General features: G+C 40.3%; 1 protein-coding gene across 3 annotated transcripts in view; it reads right to left on the minus strand.

The window, feature by feature from the left end:
- Nucleotides 1-22,597, minus strand: part of wnk4a (WNK lysine deficient protein kinase 4a) — a 123,555-nt gene that overhangs the window by 52,930 nt on the left and 48,028 nt on the right. For all 3 annotated transcript variants that reach the window (XM_060939455.1, XM_060939454.1, XM_060939456.1), the window contains 3 exons: nt 12,008-12,180; nt 11,690-11,910; nt 10,066-10,223 (listed from right to left, as the gene is read on the minus strand). In XM_060939455.1, coding sequence (XP_060795438.1) covers nt 10,066-10,223; nt 11,690-11,910; nt 12,008-12,180 — 552 coding nt within the window. The remainder of the gene's footprint in view (nt 1-10,065; nt 10,224-11,689; nt 11,911-12,007; nt 12,181-22,597) is intronic.

Here is a 22,597-nt window from a genome sequence, read left to right on the forward strand (position 1 = left end):
TGTTGCTTGTCTCTATGTGTCAGCCCTGTGATTGTCCAGGGTATACCCCGCCTCTCGCCCACAGTCAGTTGGGATAGGCTCCAGCTTGCCTGGGACCCTGCACATGATAAGTGCTTATGGATAATAGAAGGATGGATGGATTATATTAATATAAGCGTGCAAAAAGTGAAGAGGTGTGAATACTTTCTGAACCTACTGTATAAATGCAGCAGCTATAAGGCATTGGGGTACAGCTGACTATTTTATAAAAATGTCCAAGCCTTGACTAAGTCATCAGGAAATTTGAGCATTACAAACAGAAAGAATTTGTTAAGAGTAAAGGAAAGATGCTGAAAGGAACTAAATATGGGATGAATGATCAGTTTCCAAAAGAAATCCAGGAAAGAACGAAAAAACTTTTCCCGATAATGAAGTAGTTCCGAGAGCAAGGAAAACGAGCTATACTGATGGTGGACAAGCTCTGTTTCAATGGAAATCTCTACTGCAACTGAAATGTTACCACCTGGCTTTACCCTGAAACAATACTATAACTTTACATGCTAATATGACATATATCTGTAAATGAACACCCTGCTGTCCCCTTAATAATTAATGCTACTTCTATTTAGTACTTTACAAACACTGTCTCCTTCTTTTTCTCGACATCATTCTCTCTCTCACTTTCTAACTTTGCCTATCCCATTTGTGTTTATGGTTTATCTTTGTCTATTGTTTGTTCATGTATACATGTTAGAGTTAGCATGGGGAATTTGTGTAAATGGGAGACCTAAAAACTATGAGGGAAACAACCAAATTATAACAGTAGACCTGCTTTATAGCGGCACCTTTGTGTATACCTCTATCTCTCTTTCTTCCTCTTGGTCAGCTCCAAGTATAACATGTTTAATGCCATTCAAGGGCACGTCATATCCCCACTATAAACTATTACAATTACATCAACAACATATGATCAGTGCTTACAAACACTTTTTAGTATCACATAAAGGTAAATTTGCTCCTAATATGCATCACTTAAATTTGTGACCTGGAATATCCGGGGAATTATTTCACAGACAAGGAGCACAAAAATCTTAAATCATTTGACAAAATGACAAGCAGATGTATGTCTCATACAAAAAACTCCATCAATCCATCCATCCATTATCTGTAGCCACTTATCCTGTCCTACAGGGTCGCAGGCAAGCTGGAGCCTATCCCAGCTGACTATGGGTGAGAGGTGGGGTACACCCTGGACAAGTCACCAGGTTATCGCAGGGCTGACACAGAGACAAACAACTATTCACACTCACATTCACACCTACGGTCAATTTAGAGTCACCAGTTAACCTAACCTGCATGTCTTTGGACTGTGGGGGAAACCGGAGCACCCGGAGGAAACCCACGCGGACACGGGGAGAACATGCAAACTCCACACAGAAAGGCCCTCGCTGGCCGTTGGGCTCAAACCCAGGATCTTCTTGCTGTGAGGCAACAGTGCTAACCACTACACCACCGTGCCGCCTACAAGAAACTCACTTAACAGAAATAGAAAATCAGATATTAAAAACTCCACAATCTACACAAATATACTTGTCAATGTACAGTTCTAAGAAAAGAGGGGTGTCAATCTTGATTAGCAAAACAGGATCTTTAATTCATTGTAATACTATTACTGATCCGGACGGATGATATATCATCATTAACGTCTCCATTAATAACAATAATTTCACTATCGCAAGCATATATGAACCCAACACTGATGCCCCTACTTTTTTTCATACATTTTTCAATGTACTGTTTACTTTATTGGATTCTAAAATCATAATTGGTGAGGATTTCAATACAGTTATTGATTATACTTTGGATAGGTCATCCCCTACTGCTAAATCCAGAAGCTGGCACTCTACGGAAACATTAAAACAATATATGAGTGACTTCGGTCTTTGTGACATTTGGCGGTTGAATAATCCATTAATAAAAGAATACTCACACTTTTCACCTCCTCATCAATCATTTTCTTGTATTGACTTTTTTTTTACCAGTAAATCTATTACAGCAGATATTTCAGACACCAAAATACATACAATAGTGATCAGTGACCACGCCCCAGTATCATTTAACTTAAATACTAAACAACCCAAACAACCCATTAGCAGATGGAGATTTAACACTTCTCTGCTCAAAGATTCTGAATTTATCTCTTTTTTTGTAAAAGAATGGACAGCTTTCATGGAAATAAATGATTCCCCAGAAATTCCCATCCATCCATCCATCCATTATCTGTAACCGCTTATCCTGTGCAGGGTCGCAGGCAAGCTGGAGCCTATCCCAGCTGACTATGGGTGAGAGACAGGGTACATCCTGGACAAGTCGCCAGATCATCGCAGGGCTGACACATGGAGACAAACAACCATTCACACTCACATTCACATCTATGGTCAATTTAGAGCCACCAATTAACCTAACCGTATGCCTTTGGACTGTGGGGGAAACCGGAGCACCCGGAGGAAACCCACGCAAACACGGAGAGAACATGCAAACTCCACACAGAAAGGCCCCCATCAGCCACTGGGCTTGAACCCAGAACCTTCTTGCTGTGAGGCAACAGTGTTAACCACTACACCCACCATGCCGCCACCCCCAGAAATGTCACCCATTGAATTATGGGAAACAGCTAAGGTACTATTGAGAGGAAAAATAATATCATATTCTACATTAAAAAAAACAGGAACAGAAACTAGAGAAGGACCTTGAAGCTAAAATCAAGACACAGTGATATTTGCGCCAGGAAATCATTAAATACCTGGCAAACCAACTCAAACATAATAAAGAGAAATAATTTGTACCGGCAATAAAGAACTCAACGGGGTTAACTATACAAACTCCAGAAGAGACAAACAACACGTTTCATGAATTTTACACCAAATTATACACCCCTGATAAATAATCCAATTTAATAGATATCAATTCTTTTCTCAGTAACATAGATCTACCCCGGCTTAATAAGGCACAAGTTGATGATTTAGATGCACCATTAACACTTAATGAACTTTACATAGCACTCAATAAGATGCCTAATAATAAAGCTCCTGGTCCTGACGGCTTCCCCACCAAATTATATAAACACTTCTGGGGTACAATCTCACTACTGTTCTTTAGAATGGTTCTTTATATTAAGCATAGCTCAACAATCCCAGAACACATGAATACAGCCCTCATTTCCCTTCTCCTAAAACCCGATAAACACCCAACGCTTTGCTCCAGCTACCATCCACTATCAATCTTTTGATCAATTCTGACTTAATAATCATTAGTAAAGCACTAGCCACTACATTGGAAACCATAATTCCATCACTTATTCATCCAGATCAAACTGGACTCATTAAAGGAAGACACTCATCAAACAATATGCGTAGATTATTTAACTTAGTCCACTTATCTAAACAAAATAGCCTGAAAACTATCATTGTGTCTCTGGATGCAGAGATGGCATTTGACCGAGTAAATTGGAATTTTCTATTTGGAACACTAAATAAATTCGGCTTTGGAGAATCCTTTACTCAATGTATTAGAATTCTGTACAGCTCACCAATGGCTACAGTGGTCACTAATGGATTAGCATCACAGAGTTTCAGACTGTATAGAGGAACCTGACAAGGGTGTCCATTGTCTCCATCCCTTTTTGCCTTGTTTATTGAACCCTTGGCTGCTGCAATTCGTCAAAACAACAATATCAAGGGAATTCAAACTCTTAAAACCCATCATAAAATGAGTTTATATGTGGACGATGGTCTGCTTTACTTACAACCCCTTCAGTTTCTTTGCGAGAAGTCATCCAAGTCGATTCTCTAAAATTTCTGACTATGCTATAAACTGGACCAAATCAACAGTCCTCCCTATAAATGGGAATGACTGGAATTCCGTATCCCATTTCCCCATTCCTACTGGTAACATTAGGTAGTTGGGTGTCAATATTTCTGCCAAAATGTTAGAGCTCTTTAATTTAAACTTTGTTCCATTAATTTAAAAAATAGAAGAGGACTTAAATCACTTACCTATTTCTTACCTATTTACTTACCTATTTCCCTTATAGGTAGAATAGCAACTGTAAAAAAATGGTCATTCTACCCAAAGTAAACCATCTCTTTGCTATGATCCTGACCCAACCCACTAATACCTGGTTTAACTCACTTAATTCGATAATAAGTAAATTTTACTGGAAAAATAAAATACCCCAAATTAAATTAGCCTCCTTACAGAAACACAAATCTCAAGGAGGCCTAGAAGCACCAAACTTCCAAAACTATTTTTTAGCAAATCAACTACGTTATGTTACCAGCTAGATACACTCAAACCAATATGACACATCATGGTTAGAGATAGAACAATCTGATTGCAAAGATATCGCCATATCTGATTTACCATTCCTTAACACTACAATAAAACACCATAATTGTTTTAATAACCCACTAATCTCAACAACTTTAACCACTTGGTGGAAAATCAATACAATCTTTAAATCTTCTCTGGAATCCTGTAAGTACACCCCAATATGGCATAACCTGGACTTTCTACTGAACAAAAAAAAAACCTCTTAACTTCAATTAATGGAAACAAGCTGAAATCACATATCTCCAGCACCTTTTTCAGAACAACAAACTCATAATTTTCCAACAATTGGAAGAGAAATACAATGTTGGGAAAGCATAATACCTTCAATATCTTTGGTTAAGATCTGTTTTAAAATCTAAGATCAATATATCAAATAACAGTCTACTCCCATCCTCATTAATAGATGAATTCATCAAAATAACTAGCCCAAGGAAAATTGTTTCAAAATTATACAAATTAATTTCTACTGTATATTTAACAATCTCTGATTGTTAAATCTACAGTTACTGATACTTTGACTGTTACAAGTGCTGACACTGGCAACTCCTCTCACAAATGCTAAATAAACTTCTGCTGTCAGAAAATCTCACCACTTTAACATTAACACACATTTTTATGTGACATGTCCACTATAACGAACTGTTTCTATAGAAACGATAACGTATTATAGGAAGTTCATTAATCTCAACCTGTGATTTGAAGTGCAGTTGTCATTACAGAGCTGCTGTTCCAGAAAATTAATCAACACCTCCTGACCAATCACAGTCAAGCATTCAACAGCACAGTGGAATAAACGGGATTAACACCTTCCTGTAAAACGTTCTCGGATCATTACAGAATTCAACTTGTTCCTCATGCTTCCCATGAGGCTCTGCACTGAACACGTGCAGTGATGCAGTTATCCTGCCACTCAGCTTAAAGGAGCACTGTTGCTAAGTCATCACTTCACACCCTTTCCCTACGGCCCCATGATGTTTGCGGAGCCTCTGCAGAGCATGCCATTTCATGAAGCACTGTATTCATGGATCACTGCAGATAGCGTTTCCACTTTAGTTGTGTTGTTCACACTGTACCACCCCGGGCCTGGATAACACACTCTCTTTATAATGTCCTTTGTTTTTAAACCAGTGCATTGCCACAGACACATGCATGAAGATGTAAACCATCAGAAAGAGCTCTGTGTTCAATAAGTTGATGTCCCATTTATGTCAGTGGATGGTGTAATATGAGTTAAGTTAAAGTCCTTCCTGTGCCATGTGGCGCATCGGGCGGCGCCGATCTCCGTTTCTGCAGCCCTCGGCCTCTTGCCTATAGCTAGGGTTACAGTGGGGGGCTAGTCCTCTGGTAACCATGAGAGTTTAACTCCCCGCTCGCATCTGTATTGCAGTGTGCCTTGCCAGATGGTAGTAGGTACCATTTTTATGATGGTCTTTGGTATGACCCGACCGTGAATAGAACTCACAAGCTCCCGATCGAGAGGCGGACACGCTACCATTAGGCCACTAGCCAGTGGTGTAATATGAGATGATTGATTTATGTATGCTGTAACTTTTCCAACATGGTTAAAAGTGTACGCTGTAAGTATTTGGACAGTGAAACATTGGAGATTGTTTTGGTCTTTTGGCCCAGTACTGCATTTGAAATAAAACCATTACTAATGGGCAGAATGTCAGCTATAATTCAAGAGCATTTGATTTACTTCCCTCAAATTAAAGCTGACATTCTGCACTTCAACTTATTGTTACTATTTGATTTGTAAATCCAATGTCTGGAGCACTGAGCCAAAACAACCAGTGCAGTGTCATCTCATTATCTCTAGCTGCTTTATCCTGTTCTACAGGGTCACAGGCAAGCTGGAGCCTATCCCAGCTGACTACGGGTGAAAGGCAGGGTACACCCTGGACAAGTCACCAGGTCATCACAGGGCTGACACATAGACACAAACAACCATTCACACTCACACCTATGGTCAATTTAGAGCCACCAATTAGCCTAACCGTATGCCTTTGGACTGTGGGGGAAACCGGAGCACCCAGAGGAAACCCACGTGGACACGGGGAGAACATGCAAACTCCGCACAGAAAGGCCCTCGCCGGCCACGGGGCTTGAACCCGGACCTTCTTGCTGTGAGGCGACAGCACTAACCACTACACCACCATGCCGCCCTCCAGTGCAGTGTATATAACAATAAATCCTCCTTAGAAATATGCTAAATGTGATGTGCTGTTGTAATAAATTAGTACAGTAATAAGGCCATTTTAAATGAACCAAGCAATCATAGAGATGCAGTTTGCTAAAAACAGGCTCTATCGAATTCTCTAAGGAGCGGAGGGGACTCGTCAGGGTCTTCTAGGCCTTCAGAGAATGCCCAAATATATCAGCATTTCAAATGTTATATTTAATTTCTTTCATTCTTTAATTGCTTCCATGCTTTCATTATAATTATTTTCTCATCTCATCTCATCTCATTATCTCTAGCCGCTTTATCCTGTTCTACAGGGTCGCAGGCAAGCTGGAGCCTATCCCAGCTGACTACGGGCGAAAGGCGGGGTACACCCTGGACAAGTCGCCAGGTCATCACAGGGCTGACACATAGACACAAACAACCATTCACACTCACACCTATGGTCAATTTAGAGCCACCAATTAGCCTAACCGTATGCCTTTGGACTGTGGGGGAAACCGGAGCACCCAGAGGAAACCCACGCGGACACGGGGAGAACATGCAAACTCCGCACAGAAAGGCCCTCGCCGGCCACGGGGCTTGAACCCGGACCTTCTTGCTGTGAGGCGACAGCACTAACTGCTACACCACCGTGCCGCCCTCCAGTGCAGTGTATATGACAATAAATCCTCCTTGGAAATATGCTAAATGTGATGTGCTGTTGTAATAAATTAGTACAGTAATAAGGCCATTTTAAATGAACCAAGCAATCATAGAGATGCAGTTTGCTAAAAACAGGCTCTATCGAATTCTCTAAGGAGCGGAGGGGACTCGTCAGGGTCTTCTAGGCCTTCAGAGAATGCCCAAATATATCAGCATTTCAAATGTTATATTTAATTTCTTTCATTCTTTAATTGCTTCCATGCTTTCATTATAATTATTTTCTTCTGATTCTAATTTGACCTCATTTTCTATCAAATTTGCTTCAGAAATGAAAGGGTTACTGTCCTGAAAACATTAAAATCGAGTCATCCAATGAGAATTTTTGTTTGTTGTTTCTAGGCTGAGAAGAGTTTAGGGCTGGCTCACTTACTGGTTAGGACTTCATTGCCAGGACAGATGGCCGGCAGTGTATGTATATGTGGGAAGTGACAGATGACTTAACCAATCAGATTTTGATTTATAGTGGGAGGGACCAGTCACCTTCTAGTCTTTTTTTTTTATTGTCAAATATCATTGCATATATTTTGTATTAAAAAAAAATATATATATATATATATATATATATATATATATATATATATATATATATATATATATATATATCAGTCTGCCAGGGGTTATGGCATGGAAATAATAGTAGAAAAACAAATAAACAGCAACAGAAACAGGAAAATAAATAAAATTACATGAATGCGTTGTACAGCACAAAAAGGGAATAAGACTTCACAGCTTTCTTATTAAGAGAACAAGAGATGGACGCTATATAATGATTTACATAAATGGAGAATTCAATAAAGGTTGGCTTAACATTTTGAAATTTTGACTTGTGTATATAATGTTTGGCTAAAATGATAATGAGGTTAATTAAGTAAAACTCAGAAGTGGCATTCCTGTCTTGAGTAACAAAACCAAAGAGTACATTTTCCCATTTCAAAGCAAAATCAGGGTAGACAGAATCTATAATATATCTTGATAGTTTAGACCAAAATGTCTTTGTATGAGAGCATGACCAAAATAAGTGTTCAAGTGTTTCTCTGTGATCCCTACAAAAGGTGCAGTTTACATCAATATCTTTTTTAAGTTTCTGTAAATAGTGGTTGGTTGGGTAAAACCTATGTATCAACTTAAAAGAAGTCTCTCTGACCTTATTAGTCAAGCAGAATTTATGTGGTAGCAGCCACACTTTATCCCAGCAAATGTCCGCTACATAACTAGACCAGAATGATAAAGAAGGTGGCGCAGTGGTGATTTCTTGTTGGAAAAGTTGACGGATTGTTTTGTTTGAATTCTTATGATTTGAAAAGCAACTTCTTCCAACATTAGTCTCAGCAACGTCATGCACAACAGGGTCATATAACTGACCCTTAAGGCCTCTAAATAAATAAATTATGCCCGCAGGGATGGCATCAAAAACAACAGAAAAGTCCTTCGGGGTGACAGGGATACCATATTTAAGAAGAAACTCAGAATAGGAATAAAGATGACCATCTTGATTGAAGAGTTGATTAACTAAAATGATATTGTTATCAAACCAATGCTTTAAAAAGAGTGATCTATGTTTAGATAAAATATGCTTATTGTTCCAAATATAAAATCTTTGTGGGCTAAAGTTGTGTTTATATATCAGTGACCAGGCCAACAGGATTTGTTTATGGTAAGAAGCAAGTTTTACAGGAATTTTATCAATATTGTAATTGCACATTAGAACAAAGTTCAGACCCCCCAAAGAAGAAAAAATGTAATTGGGAATAAAGTTCCACAGTGATGTTGGATACCTTAGAAAACGCAATCATCTTCTAGTCTGTGTAGTGTTCATCAGTAGTGTTAGCGAATGCTAATAAAGCAGTCAAGCCAGTGCTATCAAGAGAGCACAGGCTAATGACCGAGAAACTAAGATTTTTGTCTCCAGACTCTTCTTCCACGCACACTCGCCACAGTATTTTTCACTTAAATAGTCATTTCCTTATATAATTTACTTAATTACTTTTAAAATTAACATAGACAACATCAACACACAAAGGAGCTACCTGGCAGCCTGCCGCTAATCCCTTGCAAAATCCTTTGCCCTGTTGCGTCTGGCTAAGTTTTACCTGAGCTGAAGTCCCAGCTCCAATAGTAATGGTTCACTACTGCTAAGGAGGCATATTTATAGAGAAATTTATTTTAATAGCAAGGCTTCTCGAATAAAAAGAAGAAGGCTTTTGTTGTTTTTCATGTGCACGTAGAATGGCCGTTCAATTTATCGCTGACAAACAAGTTGTTTGGTGACAGTTTGTGAATCTCTCTCTCTCTGTATTTTGATTTTTTTTTAATAGTTACATAATCCCGAGAGATGCCTGCAGTGTGTTTTCAAAAACACCCGTGTAATGATGGGATCGATGCAGGGGACATTCCAGAGTCCATGGCAGATCTAATCAACTCCATCCACAAGAATTAAGTCTGTGCTCAAGGTCAATCTTTGGAGAGCTTTCAAGGAAATGAGAGGAAATGAGGACACAAGGAAAAAAGAAGAGAGAGAGAGAGAGAGAGAGAGAGAGAGAGAGAGAGGAATGTTTACTGTCCTTCTCCATGCTGGGTTAAAGTTTGGAGCTACATGGGGCCTCCCATAGTTGGTCTAGATAAAGACTTCCAGATGGACATGCATATGGCGCTTATGTAAAACTTGTTCATGTTGGGTCACACATGGCATACATGAACACCAAAGGAAGGGGTACAAAATACAATCCAACTCCTCAATACATTACCTGTTGCTGCTGTTTTTGAAAGAAAACTCAAAAATCTAATGAATAACATGATTCTAAACTTACACTTGTGACTTTGCGGTAGATTTGTGCTGCGTTTTGGCATTCTGAGTACGGGTATTCTGATGTAGTCATCTCTAAGATGCACATCCCAAATGCGTACACGTCGACAGCCTCATCATATTTTTCCTCATACATCTCTGGAGCCATAAACTCTGGTGTTCCTGGAAAACAGAAGATTCAGAAATTCAGATGTTTATAATATAAGAACCTTTGGGCCAATATACGTATAGAGAGGATATTACACAGTTGTGCTAAGATATGAAGTTTATCTTCAAGTGGTGAATGTGCATTTTTCAACATGAGAAGATAAACTATATTATATGGACATATCCACAAAAAAATGCAAGTTAATCAAAAGAATTTTAATTTTGAATCGTTAGCCATTTTGACAGCGTACGCCCAGTCAGCGGGAAAACGCTGGGAGTGACGTCATCGGAGTGAAATATCGGGAAATATTATACATACAGGACACTTTTTCCATGGAATAAAAACATGTATTCTATTCCCTTCTAATGGGTTTCATTCATTTGGTTTGATAGAAGAAGAAGAAGAAGAAGAAGAAGAAGAGCTTAATTTATCACACATACACTTGTGAAATCCCTCTCTGCATTTAACCCATCTGAACACAAACATGAGCAATGAGCACACACACATACCCAGAGCAGTGTGCAGCCATGCTAACAGTGCCCAGGGAGCAGTTAGGGTTTAGATGCCTCGCTCAAGGGCACCTCAACCTAAGGCCACCCCATGTTAGCCTAACCGCACATCTCTGGACTGTGAGGGAAACCAGAGCACCCAGAGGAAACCCACACAGACACGGGGAGAACATGCAAACTCCACACAGAAAGACCCTCGTCGCCCACTGGGCTTGAACCCAGACCCTTCTTGCTGTGAGATGACAATGCTAACCACTACATCACCATGCCGCCCGATATTGTTAGTCATGCAATATTGTTAGCATATCACTTATCCTACGTGTATTACATCACTCTACCCAATGGAGAATGAGCGTTGAATATGGTTTACGATACTGCATGGTTGTCAAGACAACATGACATCACATGTTGGAGATGTAAAACTTCCGTGCTAGCGAGCGACTGTGACAATTTATAAACAAACATGGCTTTGTTAAATACAGAAGATTTTGAGAGAATTTTGAAAGAGAAAGACATATTGAACACCCAAAAGGAATGTGCATAATAATAATAAAAAAATAATAATAATAATATTGGCTGGCTTTTTTTCGTGGTATATCAGATATATTTCATTCAGCTAGCATGATATTGAACTCATCTTTGACTAGTTCAATATCATGCTAGCTGAATGGACATGAGTGTTTTACTGGGAAATATGCCACTTGTACCTTCTTGTATCTGATATACTACACAACACCAGCCAATATTATTTAAACATCACTCCGCGATGCATTTCGTATGAAAAATGTGAGTTTTTCAACATGAGAAGTTAATTTATCAAACAATTCATCAATTTCCTCATGAGTATAGAGATTTAAGCCATATATATTGTTTTTTGCTTAAGTTCATTATTGCCACATATTTTGCTACACGTCCAAAAAAAAAAAATTTTTGAGCAGTATCGTCAATATGGTCAAATTGTAACAGCTTACCGATTACGCTCTTAGCAAATGATGCTCTTTTGAGTGTAGCAAGTCCAAGATCGCCAATTTTCACACTCCCTGTGGGTCCCGTAATAAAGATGTTGTCACATTTCAGGTCTCTGTGGATGATAGGAGGAGCTCGAGTGTGCAGGAAGTGGAGCCCTTTTAGTATCTGACGGCTCCAGCGCTGGAGAAGCTTTGGCTTCATTTCCTTAAAGCGTTTCAGGTACCTGTAGAATGAAAGGAAATGAAACAAAATTTGTGACTTCACAAGAAGAAAATCTCTCAGCTCTCATTATTAACTCTCTGATCTTTCAAATCACTCACGTTTTGAGGGTGCCAGAGGTCATAAGTTCTGTGACTAGCAAGACGCACTTATGTCCTTTCACTGTGGATTTCCAGGAGTCATAAAAGCGAACAATGTTTGGATGCTGGAGATTCTTCAACATCTCCACCTCTTCACTGAACCGCTGGCGCTCCATTTTCGTCAGTTTCCGTGTCTGAGGAGGATATTAACAAAGAAATTATGAGAAGGCAGTATAGCGGTGTAGTATTATGGCTTCCATGGTTCGATCTGGAGCTCAGGTTACTGATTCTGAGGTTTCACATGTTCTCCCAATGTTCACCCTGAGGTATCCACTCATGATGTATTCCTGCCTCACACCCAGTTTTCCTGGGATAGACTTGAAATCCACTGTGATCCTTGAATGAATGAACTATGAGTACATTTATGCAATAAAATAAAAACATTTGTAGGGCTGAACAAATAAATAATAATAAAAAAATTAAAGCCGCAAGCGGCCTCGACGGGCCCTCGCGCCAGCGGCCAAGGGGGGCGGGGGCATGCGTCCCCGTGAAATACCTTCCACAGCTTCTTCGGCAAGAGACATTACTCCCACAATGGCGACAAAGCACAGAATCGGACACAGAGTACACAGTGCGCTGAGATGTTGTCATGGACAGAAAATTTTATGCCATGGCTTCCCAACCAAATTAATGTATGTACCTCATCAGTCACCAAGCTAAAGCTACATAGGATTGTCTTCTGTTAGACATCTATTAGTCTGTATGTAATGCTACAACAGTTGCTCCCGACTGCCTACCCATCCCCCACAAGTCATGTGTGTTTAAGGCAACCAAAACAACATACTCCTGGTGCCTCATGATTGTAAACACTTCACCTGCAACTGATACAGCGCAATGAGCGCCCCCAGTGGTGAAAGTTCACCAAATTTGGTATACATGTCAAGGGACCTATGAAGAGTTGTTGTGTCAAGTTTGATCAAGTTTGACCAATCAGAAGCCGAGATATAAAATGCTGCCTGAAAACAGCGCCCCCAGTGGCAAAAGTTCACAAAATTTGGGAGATATGTCAGGTGACCTGTTAAGAGTGTGCGTATCAAGTTTGATCAAGATTGAGTAAATAGAAGATGAGATATTGATTTTTGAAGAAAAAATGTTGTGGTTTTTCCCATGTCAGTAGGTGGCGCTATGCTGTACATGAGCGATTATGAGTTGGAAAAGTAAGTGTCTACAACAGCAACGCACTATCACAAGGTAGTGTTGTGAAGGAAAAGCATTATGGAATAATTTACCAAAAACCCGTTTTGGAGCAATTGCGTCGGCCAAAAACAGCGCCCCCCATGGACGAAAATTCCCAAAATGTGGTATACATGACATGGGAGGTAGGAAGAGGGTGGCCGTGAAGTTTGACCAAATTTGAGGAAAGACTGGAATTTTTGCCCAAAAATAGCGCCCCCAGTGGCGAAATATCACAGAAAGTGGGTAACATGTCAGATGCCCAATGAGTGATCTGCGTGTGAAGTATGAGCAGTTTTGAGCAATTAGAAGATTTGTTATGAATTTTTAAGCATGTAAAATTCTGCATTGAAAATTGATTGACGTATAACTTCTGAACGGTTTATGCTACGTGAAACCTATTTAGTAACTTTTGTCAGCCATGTCTGTAGATGATGTGGATCAATTTTGGTGACATTCCTATGAACGGTCTAGGAGGAGTTGCGCCGTCCTCGTGGCCATGCATTTCGCACAAAAGTGAAATTACCTCACTTCCTGTTGGGCGTGGCTAATGCATTGGCATTACATTTTTGTCCGGCTTAGTGAGGTACATATGCGTACCAAATGGAATGCCACTACTACAAACTACATGGCAACCAGGCACCTTAATGCGGGTGGCCAAAATCACAACGAGTAAGGGGGCGCTATAGAGGCCCTGAGGCCCGCCTGGATCTGGGCTTCTGGTTCTCAGTAGCGGTGGCAGTCTAAGAAAAAGGAGCCAAATTTCGTGTGTTGTCGACCATGGCAAGCGCCCCAATAAGGGTCTTGTAAAGAGTTTGCTTGGCAAGTTTGACAAATCAGAAGCTGCAATATCATTTTTGCCATAACCAGCACCCCCAGGGGCGAAAGTGCACAAAATTTGGCGGTGACGTCAGGTGAGCTATGAAGAGTTTGCGTATGAAGTTTGATGACAATTGAGTAAATAGAAGATGAGATATAGATTTTTGAAGAATAAATTTTTTGGTTTTTCCCATGTCAGTAGGTGGCGCTATGCTGTACATGAGCGATTATGAGTTGGAAAAATAAGTGTCTACAACAGCAATGTACTATCACAAGGTAGTGGTGTGAAGGAAAAGCATTATGGAATTATTTACCAAAAACCCGTTTTGGAGCAATTGCGTCGGACAAAAACAGCGCCCCCCATGGACGAAAATTTCCAAAACGTGGTATACATGACATGGGAGGTAGTAAGAGGGTGGCCGTGAAGTTTGACCAAAATTGAGGAAAGATTGGAATTTTTGCCCAAAAATAGCGCCCCCAGTGGCGAAACATCACAGAAATTGGGTAACATGTCAGAAGCCCAATGAGTGATTTGCGTGTGAAGTATGAGCAGTTTTGAGCCATCAGAAGATTTGTTATGAATTTTTAAGCATGTAAAATTTTGCATCGAAAATTGATTGACGCATAACTTCTGAACGGTTAATCCTACATGAAACGTATTTAGTAACTTTTGTCAGCCATGTCTGTAGATGATGTGTATCAATTTTGGTGACATTCCTATGAACGGTCTAGGAGGAGTTGCGCCGTCTTCGTGGCCATGCATTTCGCACAAAAGTGAAATTACCTCACTTCCTGTTGGGCGTGGCTAATGCATTGGCATTACATTTTTGTCCGGCTTAGTGAGATACATATGCGTACCAAATTGCATGCCACTACTACAAACTATATGGCAACCAGGCACCTTAATGCGGGAGGCCAAAATCACAACGACTTAGGGGGCGCTATGGAGGCCCTGAGCCCCGGCCAAGTTTGGGCTGCTGGTTCTGAGTAGCGGTGGCAATTCTCGGAACTGGTGCCAAATTTCGTGCGTTTTCGCCCATGGCAAGCGCCCCGAAAATGGCCCAACAGCGGAGAAAAATAAAGAAGAAGAAGAAGACGGAAGAAGAAGAAGACGGAAGAATAATTAAAGCCGCAAGCGGCCTCGACGGGCCCTCGCGCCAGCGGCCAAGGGGGGCGGGGGCATGCGTCCCCGCGAAATACCTTCCACAGCTTCTTTGGCAAGAGACATTACTCCCACAGTGGTGACAAAGCACAGAATTGGACACAGAGTACACGGTGCGCTGAGATGTTGTAATGGACAGAACATTTTATGCCATGGCTTCCCAACCAAATTAATGTATTTACCTCATCAGTCACCAAGCTATAGCTACATAGGATTGTCTTCTGTTAGACATCTATTAGTCTGTATGTAACGCTACAACACTTGCTCCCGACTGCCTACCCATTCCCCACAAGTCATGTGTGTTTAAGGCAACCAAAACAACATAGTCCTGGTGCCTCATGATTGTAAACACCTCTCCTGCAACTGCTACAGCGCAATGAGCGCCCCCAGTGGTGAAAGTTCACCAAATTTGGTATACATGTCAAGGGACCTATGAAGAGTTGTATTGTAAAGTTTGATCAAGTTTGACCAATCAGAAGCCGAGATATAAATTGTTGCCTGAACACAGCGCTCCCAGTGGCAAAAGTTCACAAAATTTGGCACATATGTCAGGTGACCTGTTAAGAGTGTGCGTATCAAGTTTGATCAAGATTGAGAAAATAGAAGATGAGATATTGATTTTTGAAGAATAAATTCTTTGGTTTCTCCCATGTCAGTAGGTGGCGCTATGCTGCACATGAGCGATTATGAGTTGGAAAAATAAGTGTCTACAACAGCAACGTACTATCACAAGGGAGTGGTGTGAAGGAGAAGCATTATGGAATTATTTACCAAAAACCTCTTTCGGAGCAATTGCGTTGGCCAAAAACAGCGCCCCCCATGGACGAAAATTCCCAAAATGTGGTGTACATGACATGGGAGGTAGTAAGAGGGTGGCCGTGAAGTTTGACCAAATTTGAGGAAAGATTGGATATTTTGCCCAAAAATAGCGCCCCCAGTGGCGAAATATCACAGAAATTGGGTAACATGTCAGATGCAAAATGAGTGATTTGCGTGTGAAGTATGAGCAGTTTTGTGCAATTTGAAGATATGTTATGAATTTTTAAGCATGTAAAATTTTGCATTGAAAATTGATTGACGTATAACTTCTGAACGGTTTATTCTACGTGAAACGTATTTAGGAACTTTTGTCCCCCGTGTCTGTAGATGATGTTTATCAATTTTGGTGACATTCCTATGAACGGTCTAGGAGGAGTTGCGCCGTCTTCGTGGCCATGCATTTCGCACAAAAGTGAAACTACCTCACTTCCTGTTGGGCGTGGCTAGTGCATTGGCATTACATTTTTGTCCGGCTTAGTGAGATACATATGCGTACCAAATGGCATGCCACTACTACAAACTACATGGCAACCAGGCACCTTAATGCGGGAGGCCAAAATCACAATGAGTTAGGGGGCGCTATAGAGGCCCTGAGGCCCGCCTGGATCTGGGCTTCTGGTTCTCAGTAGCGGTGGGAGTCTAAGAAAAAGGAACCAAATTTCGTGCGATGTCGACCATGGCAAGCGCCCCAAAAAGGGTCTTGTAAAGAGTTTGCTTGCCAAGTTTGACAAATCAGAAGCTGCAATATCATTTTTGCCATAACCAGCACCCCCAGGGGCGAAAGTGCACAAAATTTGGCGTAGACGTCAGGTGAGCTATGAAGAGTTTGCGTATGAAGTTTGATGACAATTGAGTAAATAGAAGATGAGATATAGATTTTTGAAGAATACATTTTTTGGTTTTTCCCATGTCAGTAGGTGGCGCTATGCTGTACATGAGCGATTATGAGTTGGAAAAATAAGTGTCTACAACAGCAACGTACTATCACAAGGTAGTGGTGTGAAGGAAAAGCATTATGGAATTATTTACCAAAAACCCGTTTTGGAGCAATTGCGTCGGCCAAAAACAGCGCCCCCCATGGACAAAAATTTCCAAAACGTGGTATACATGACATGGGAGGTAGAAAGAGGGTGGCCGTGAAGTTTGACCAAATTTGAGGAAAGATTGGAATTTTTGCCCAAAAATAGCGCCCCCAGTGGCGAAATATCACAGAAATTGGGTAACATGTCAGAAGCCCAATGAGTGATTTGCCTGTGAAGTATGAGCAGTTTTGAGCAATCAGAAGATTTGTTATGAATTTTTAAGCATGTAAAATTTTGCATCGAAAATTGATTGACGTATAACTTCTGAACGGTTTATCCCACGTGAAACCTATTTAGTAACTTTTGTCAGCCATGTCTGTAGATGATGTGTATCAATTTTGGTGACATTCCTATGAACGGTCTAGGAGGAGTTGCGCCGTCTTCGTGGCCATGCATTTCGCACAAAAGTGAAATAACCTCACTTCCTGTTGGGCGTGGCTAATGCATTGGCATTACATTTTTGTCCGGCTTAGTGAGATACATATGCGTACCAAATGGCATGCCGCTACTACGAACTACATGGCACCCAGGCACCTTAATGCGGGAGGCCAAAATCACAACGACTTAGGGGGCGCTATAGAGGCCCTGAGCCCCGGCCAAGTTTGGGCTTATGGTTCTGAGTAGCGGTGGCAATTCTCGGAACTGGTGCCAAATTTCGTGCGTTTTCGCGAATGGCAAGTGCCCCGAAAATGGCTCAACAGCGGAGAAAAATAAAGAAGAAGAAGAAGACGGAAGAATAATAATAGTGAACTCTTACAAGAACAATAGGGCCTTCGCCCATAGGGCTCGGGCCCTAATAATAGTGAACTCTTACAAGAACAATAGGGCCTTCGCCCATAGGGCTCGGGCCCTAATTATCAACATCCAGAGCAACACCTCAACTTTATGCGCATCTACTCCACATATTAGGATCCAAATCCTGATGTGCACATATCAGACTAAATTGAATCTTGTTGTTCCAGCCATACATACATATTTAGTTACAGATATAACAGTTGTGTCTTTGTATACTTTGTGTTTTGTCCCTCAACTAACTGGTGTTACAGTAATATAAATAAATAGAAAAATAATCGAGAGAGAGAGAGAGAGAAAGAGAGAGAGAGAGATCTTTGTTATAGATTTCTATTTTATGACTTCTACATTATCGAGTCAGTACATAAAGGTTTTAGAGTCCAAATGTTCAATTTCCAGCACAAAATTTAATGTTACAGGAAAAAAAAAAAGTTTGTATCTGAGCAGCATATTACATAAGAGACCACTTTACAGATGAGAAAAGAAAACATAATGAAGGCTTCTGGGTTTTGGTGCAAAATTAAGAAGCAAGTGTGACAGTCAAAGTCTCCAGAAGAACTGTGGCTGGTTCTGCAAGATGCTCAGTAAAACCTACAGCTCATTTCCTTATGAAACTGCACTCACTGTATGTGAGACTACTATTTTTTTTAAAGCAAAGGGTCATCTCACACCAAATATTGACTTTGATTCATTTATTGTGGCTTATTGCTGTTTTTAGCATTTTTTTATGTTGAAACATTTCATTACATTATTGATAAGCCATTTTTAGTCTACAGCAATTCTTTACACGTGCCTAAGATGTTGCACAGTACTGAATATAGTTCCTAAGATAACCTACCAATAAATAAATAAATAGATACCCTGTCACACAAATCCTGGAAACTGATATTGTGGCGCAACAGAAAAGTGTTCACGAGATCATGAGTTTGAATCGACGATGCCACGGCTGACTATGTCTAAAAATCCACGAAAGCAAAATTGCCTGTGCTTTCTGAGTGAGAGGGATGGCATACTCTCTCTCCCCTGTCAGTCACAATGACAACAATCCATCATGGGCACTTGTGAGCTCATGCTATTATGCTTTCGTCTGAGTGTGTTAAGCTGCTCTGTGATGTACATGTACAGTGGTGCTTGAAAGTTTGTGAACCCTTTAAAATTTTCTATATCCTCCTGAGAACCATAGACTTGTGTCGTCTGTAGTTGACACTTGTTTTACATGCACTCCCTCTTACTCTTTCAAGCTATTCACTTGAATCCTGATATCTTGTAAAGAGTACATCCTGGGATTTCCAATGATATATCATGTGACTAGGAGGGTTGCTGGGAAATTCCTAGTAAGGAAATCACAACAAAAGAGAAACTGAGAGGCACATTTTTTTCTTGGTTCCCAGGAGGATATTTCTGCATAAATATGACCTAAAACATCATCAGATATTCACACAAGTCCTAAAAGTAGATAAAGAGAACCCAGTTAAACAAATGAGACAAAAATATTATACTTGGTCATTTATTTATTGAGGAAAATGATCCAATATTACATATATGTGAGTGACAAAAGTATGTGAACCTTTGCTTTCAGTATCTGGTGTGACCCCCTTGTGCAGCAATAACTGCAACTAAACGTTTCCAGTAACTGTTGATCAGTCCTGCACACGAGCTTGAAGGAATTTTAGCTCATTCCTCCATACAGAACAGCTTCAACTCTGGGATGTTGGTGGGTTTCCTCACATGAACTGCTTGCTTCAGGTCCTTCCACAACATTTCGATTGGATTAAGGTCAGGACTTTGACTTGGCCATTCCAAAACATTAACTTGATTCTTCTTTAACCATTCTTTGGTAGAACAACTTGTGTGTTTAGGGTCGTTGTCTTGCTGCATGACCCACCTTCTCTTGAGATTCAGTTCATGGACAGATGTCCTGACATTTTCCTTTAGAATTCACTGGTATAATTCAGAATTCATTGTTCCATCAATGATGGCAAGTTGTCCTGGCCCAGATGCAGCAAAACAGGCCCAAACCATGATACTACCACCACCACCATATTTCACAGATGGGATAAGGTTCTTAGGCTGGAATGCAGTGTTTTCCTTTCTCCAAACATAACGCTTCTCATTTAAACCAAAAAGTTCTATTTTGGTCTCATCCGTCCACAAAACATTTTTCTAATAGCCTTCTGGCTTGTCCACATGATCTTTAGCAAACTGCAGACGAGCAGCAATGTTCTTTTTGGAGAGCAGTGGCTTTCTCCTTGCAGCCCTGCCATGCACACCATTGTTGTTCAGTGTTCTCCTGATGGTGGACTCATGAACATTAACATTAGCCAATGTGAGAGAGGCCTTCAGTTGCTTAGAAGTTATCCTGGTGTCCTTTGTGACCTTGCCGACTATTACACGCCTTGCTCTTGGAGTGATCTTTGTTGGTCGACTACTCCTGGGGAGGGTAACAATGGTCTTGAATTTCCTCCATTTGCACACAATCTGTCTGACTGTGGATTGGTGGAGTCCAAACTCTTTAGAGATGGTTTTGTAACCTTTTCCAGTCTGATGAGCATCAGACTCTCAGTAAAAACATCAGGGTTATGGAATAGCATTCCTGTTAGTATCAGGCAAAGCACCACACTCAGTACTTTTAAATTAGGTCTTAAGAAATGGCTAAAAGCAGGGCAGCACTGTGGACATTTTTAGTCATCAATCTTGTGTCTTTGTGTTTATTTTAATATATATAATGTTTTTTTAACTATGTACTTGTTACTGCAATATACAGTAGGCCTATATCTGCACATAGTCCCACCCATAACATGTTTTGTTGTATTTTTTTTTTTTTTAAACATCAATTCCTGTCCAGGGACTACAGATGAAAATTAGCCTTGTGGCTATAATCTGGCTCAATTGTATGTTGTGCATTGTCCCTGTCAAATAAACAAATAAATAAATAAACAACGCTTTTTCTGAGGTCCTCAGAAATCTCTTTGTTCGTGCCATGATACACTTCCACAAACGTGTTGTGAAGATCAGACTTTGATAGATCCCTGTTCTTTAAATAAAACAGGGTGCCCACTCACACCTGATTGTCATCCCATTGATTGTAAACACCTGACTCTAATTTCACCTTCAAATTAACTGCTAATCCTAGAGGTTCACATATTTTGTTACTCACAGATATGTAATATTGGATCATTTTCCTCAATAAATAAATGACCAAGTATAATATTTTTGTCTCATTTGTTTAACTGGGTTCTCTTTATCTACTTTTAGGACTTGTGTGAAAATCTGATGATGTTTTAGGTCATATTTATTCAGAAATATAGAAAATTCTAAAGGGTTCACAAACTTTAAGCACCACTGTAGATGTGCAGGAGTTAGAAAAATGCGATAGTTGGCTTCAGATGTCCTGGAGGAAGCAGACATGTGCCTGAACTTGGTAGTTGTTGCATGATGGTGAGAGCTGTCTGGTGAGTAGGAATTGACAGATGACCAACCTGGGGGGGGGAGTATCAATCCTTTCAAAATACATCATAACAACACCATAATCCGTATGTGATCCTTAATAGCTTTTACAAAGCTTTGAATGCAGGACCTGTAGCTAAACTTTTCCCGTTACCAACTAATAATTACCACATCAGACCATGATAAGTTAAAGCTGTTGAGTCTTATGTTGAAATCACAAATTGTCACAAATTGCTCAAATGTAGGCCTCACTCCCAAACCATTTTATATAGCAAAGCACTGAGAAGGTCTTGGTCTTCCTTGGAAAAATCTGGAAGTAATATTCATGTCATCATCATTTACGCCAGTATTGCATAACATTAACTGTACAAATATTCCATAACTGTTTAACATCACAGCACTGCTTCAGACATAACACAAACAGGCATGTAGATAATTTCTAAGCAGATTATGAAGCATTTACAGTATTTACAGGACAGCAAAAATTATACTCATACGGAGCTTTCATGGAGCTCTGCCCTCCATTTGTCATTATTAAAGCTCTTAATATTTCCTACAACAGATTCATCCAACAATCTCTGACTCGGTATTTGTCTTGGCTCCAGATTTTCAATAGAGAGTTAAGTCAAGTAGATAAAGATCCACACAGCAGCTGTGATGTAAACACTGTATGTTACATAATCATCTCTTGTTTAGAGCGTGATCCGTATTGAGGAATCCCAGGAAACCTCTAGGAACTGTCTGAGTGCATGGATTACTCGGCAACAAAACCTTTTTTGTACTTAGGTGAGTTATGAAAGGCTTGCTTTAGCTCACGGCCTCTTGGCCCATGGCAGGTTGGTGGAAAAATTCCTCCCATGAGACCAGAGTAAGCATCATGAATCCTCTATTCAAGGAGTTTGTGGAGAAAAAAAAACACGCATGTACTGTATGTACAACTATGCAACAACCAAACTGTAATGACGGAGACTTGTGCAATATGCATCTAATCAGCTTTGTGTCAACACAAGACAGCCAAATACCTACAGTAACTTTTCTGAGAGCAGTCTGATGTCAGCACTGAAACAGCTTCTTGAGGATGTGTGTTGTCTGTGTCTACGTACGGTAGGTGTGTTATCTTTTCCTCCTTGCTGAAGCGAATGATGTCCCATGTTACACACCGTTAAATATTATTTGTACCATAGTGTGGTTGGTATGGTTCCACATAATCTAAGTCTAATAAATGGATAAGCAAAAACTGGACTCCATGGCTTAATG

This window comes from Neoarius graeffei, chromosome 14 (genome assembly GCF_027579695.1).
Source record: "Neoarius graeffei isolate fNeoGra1 chromosome 14, fNeoGra1.pri, whole genome shotgun sequence".
Taxonomy (NCBI): domain Eukaryota; kingdom Metazoa; phylum Chordata; class Actinopteri; order Siluriformes; family Ariidae; genus Neoarius; species Neoarius graeffei.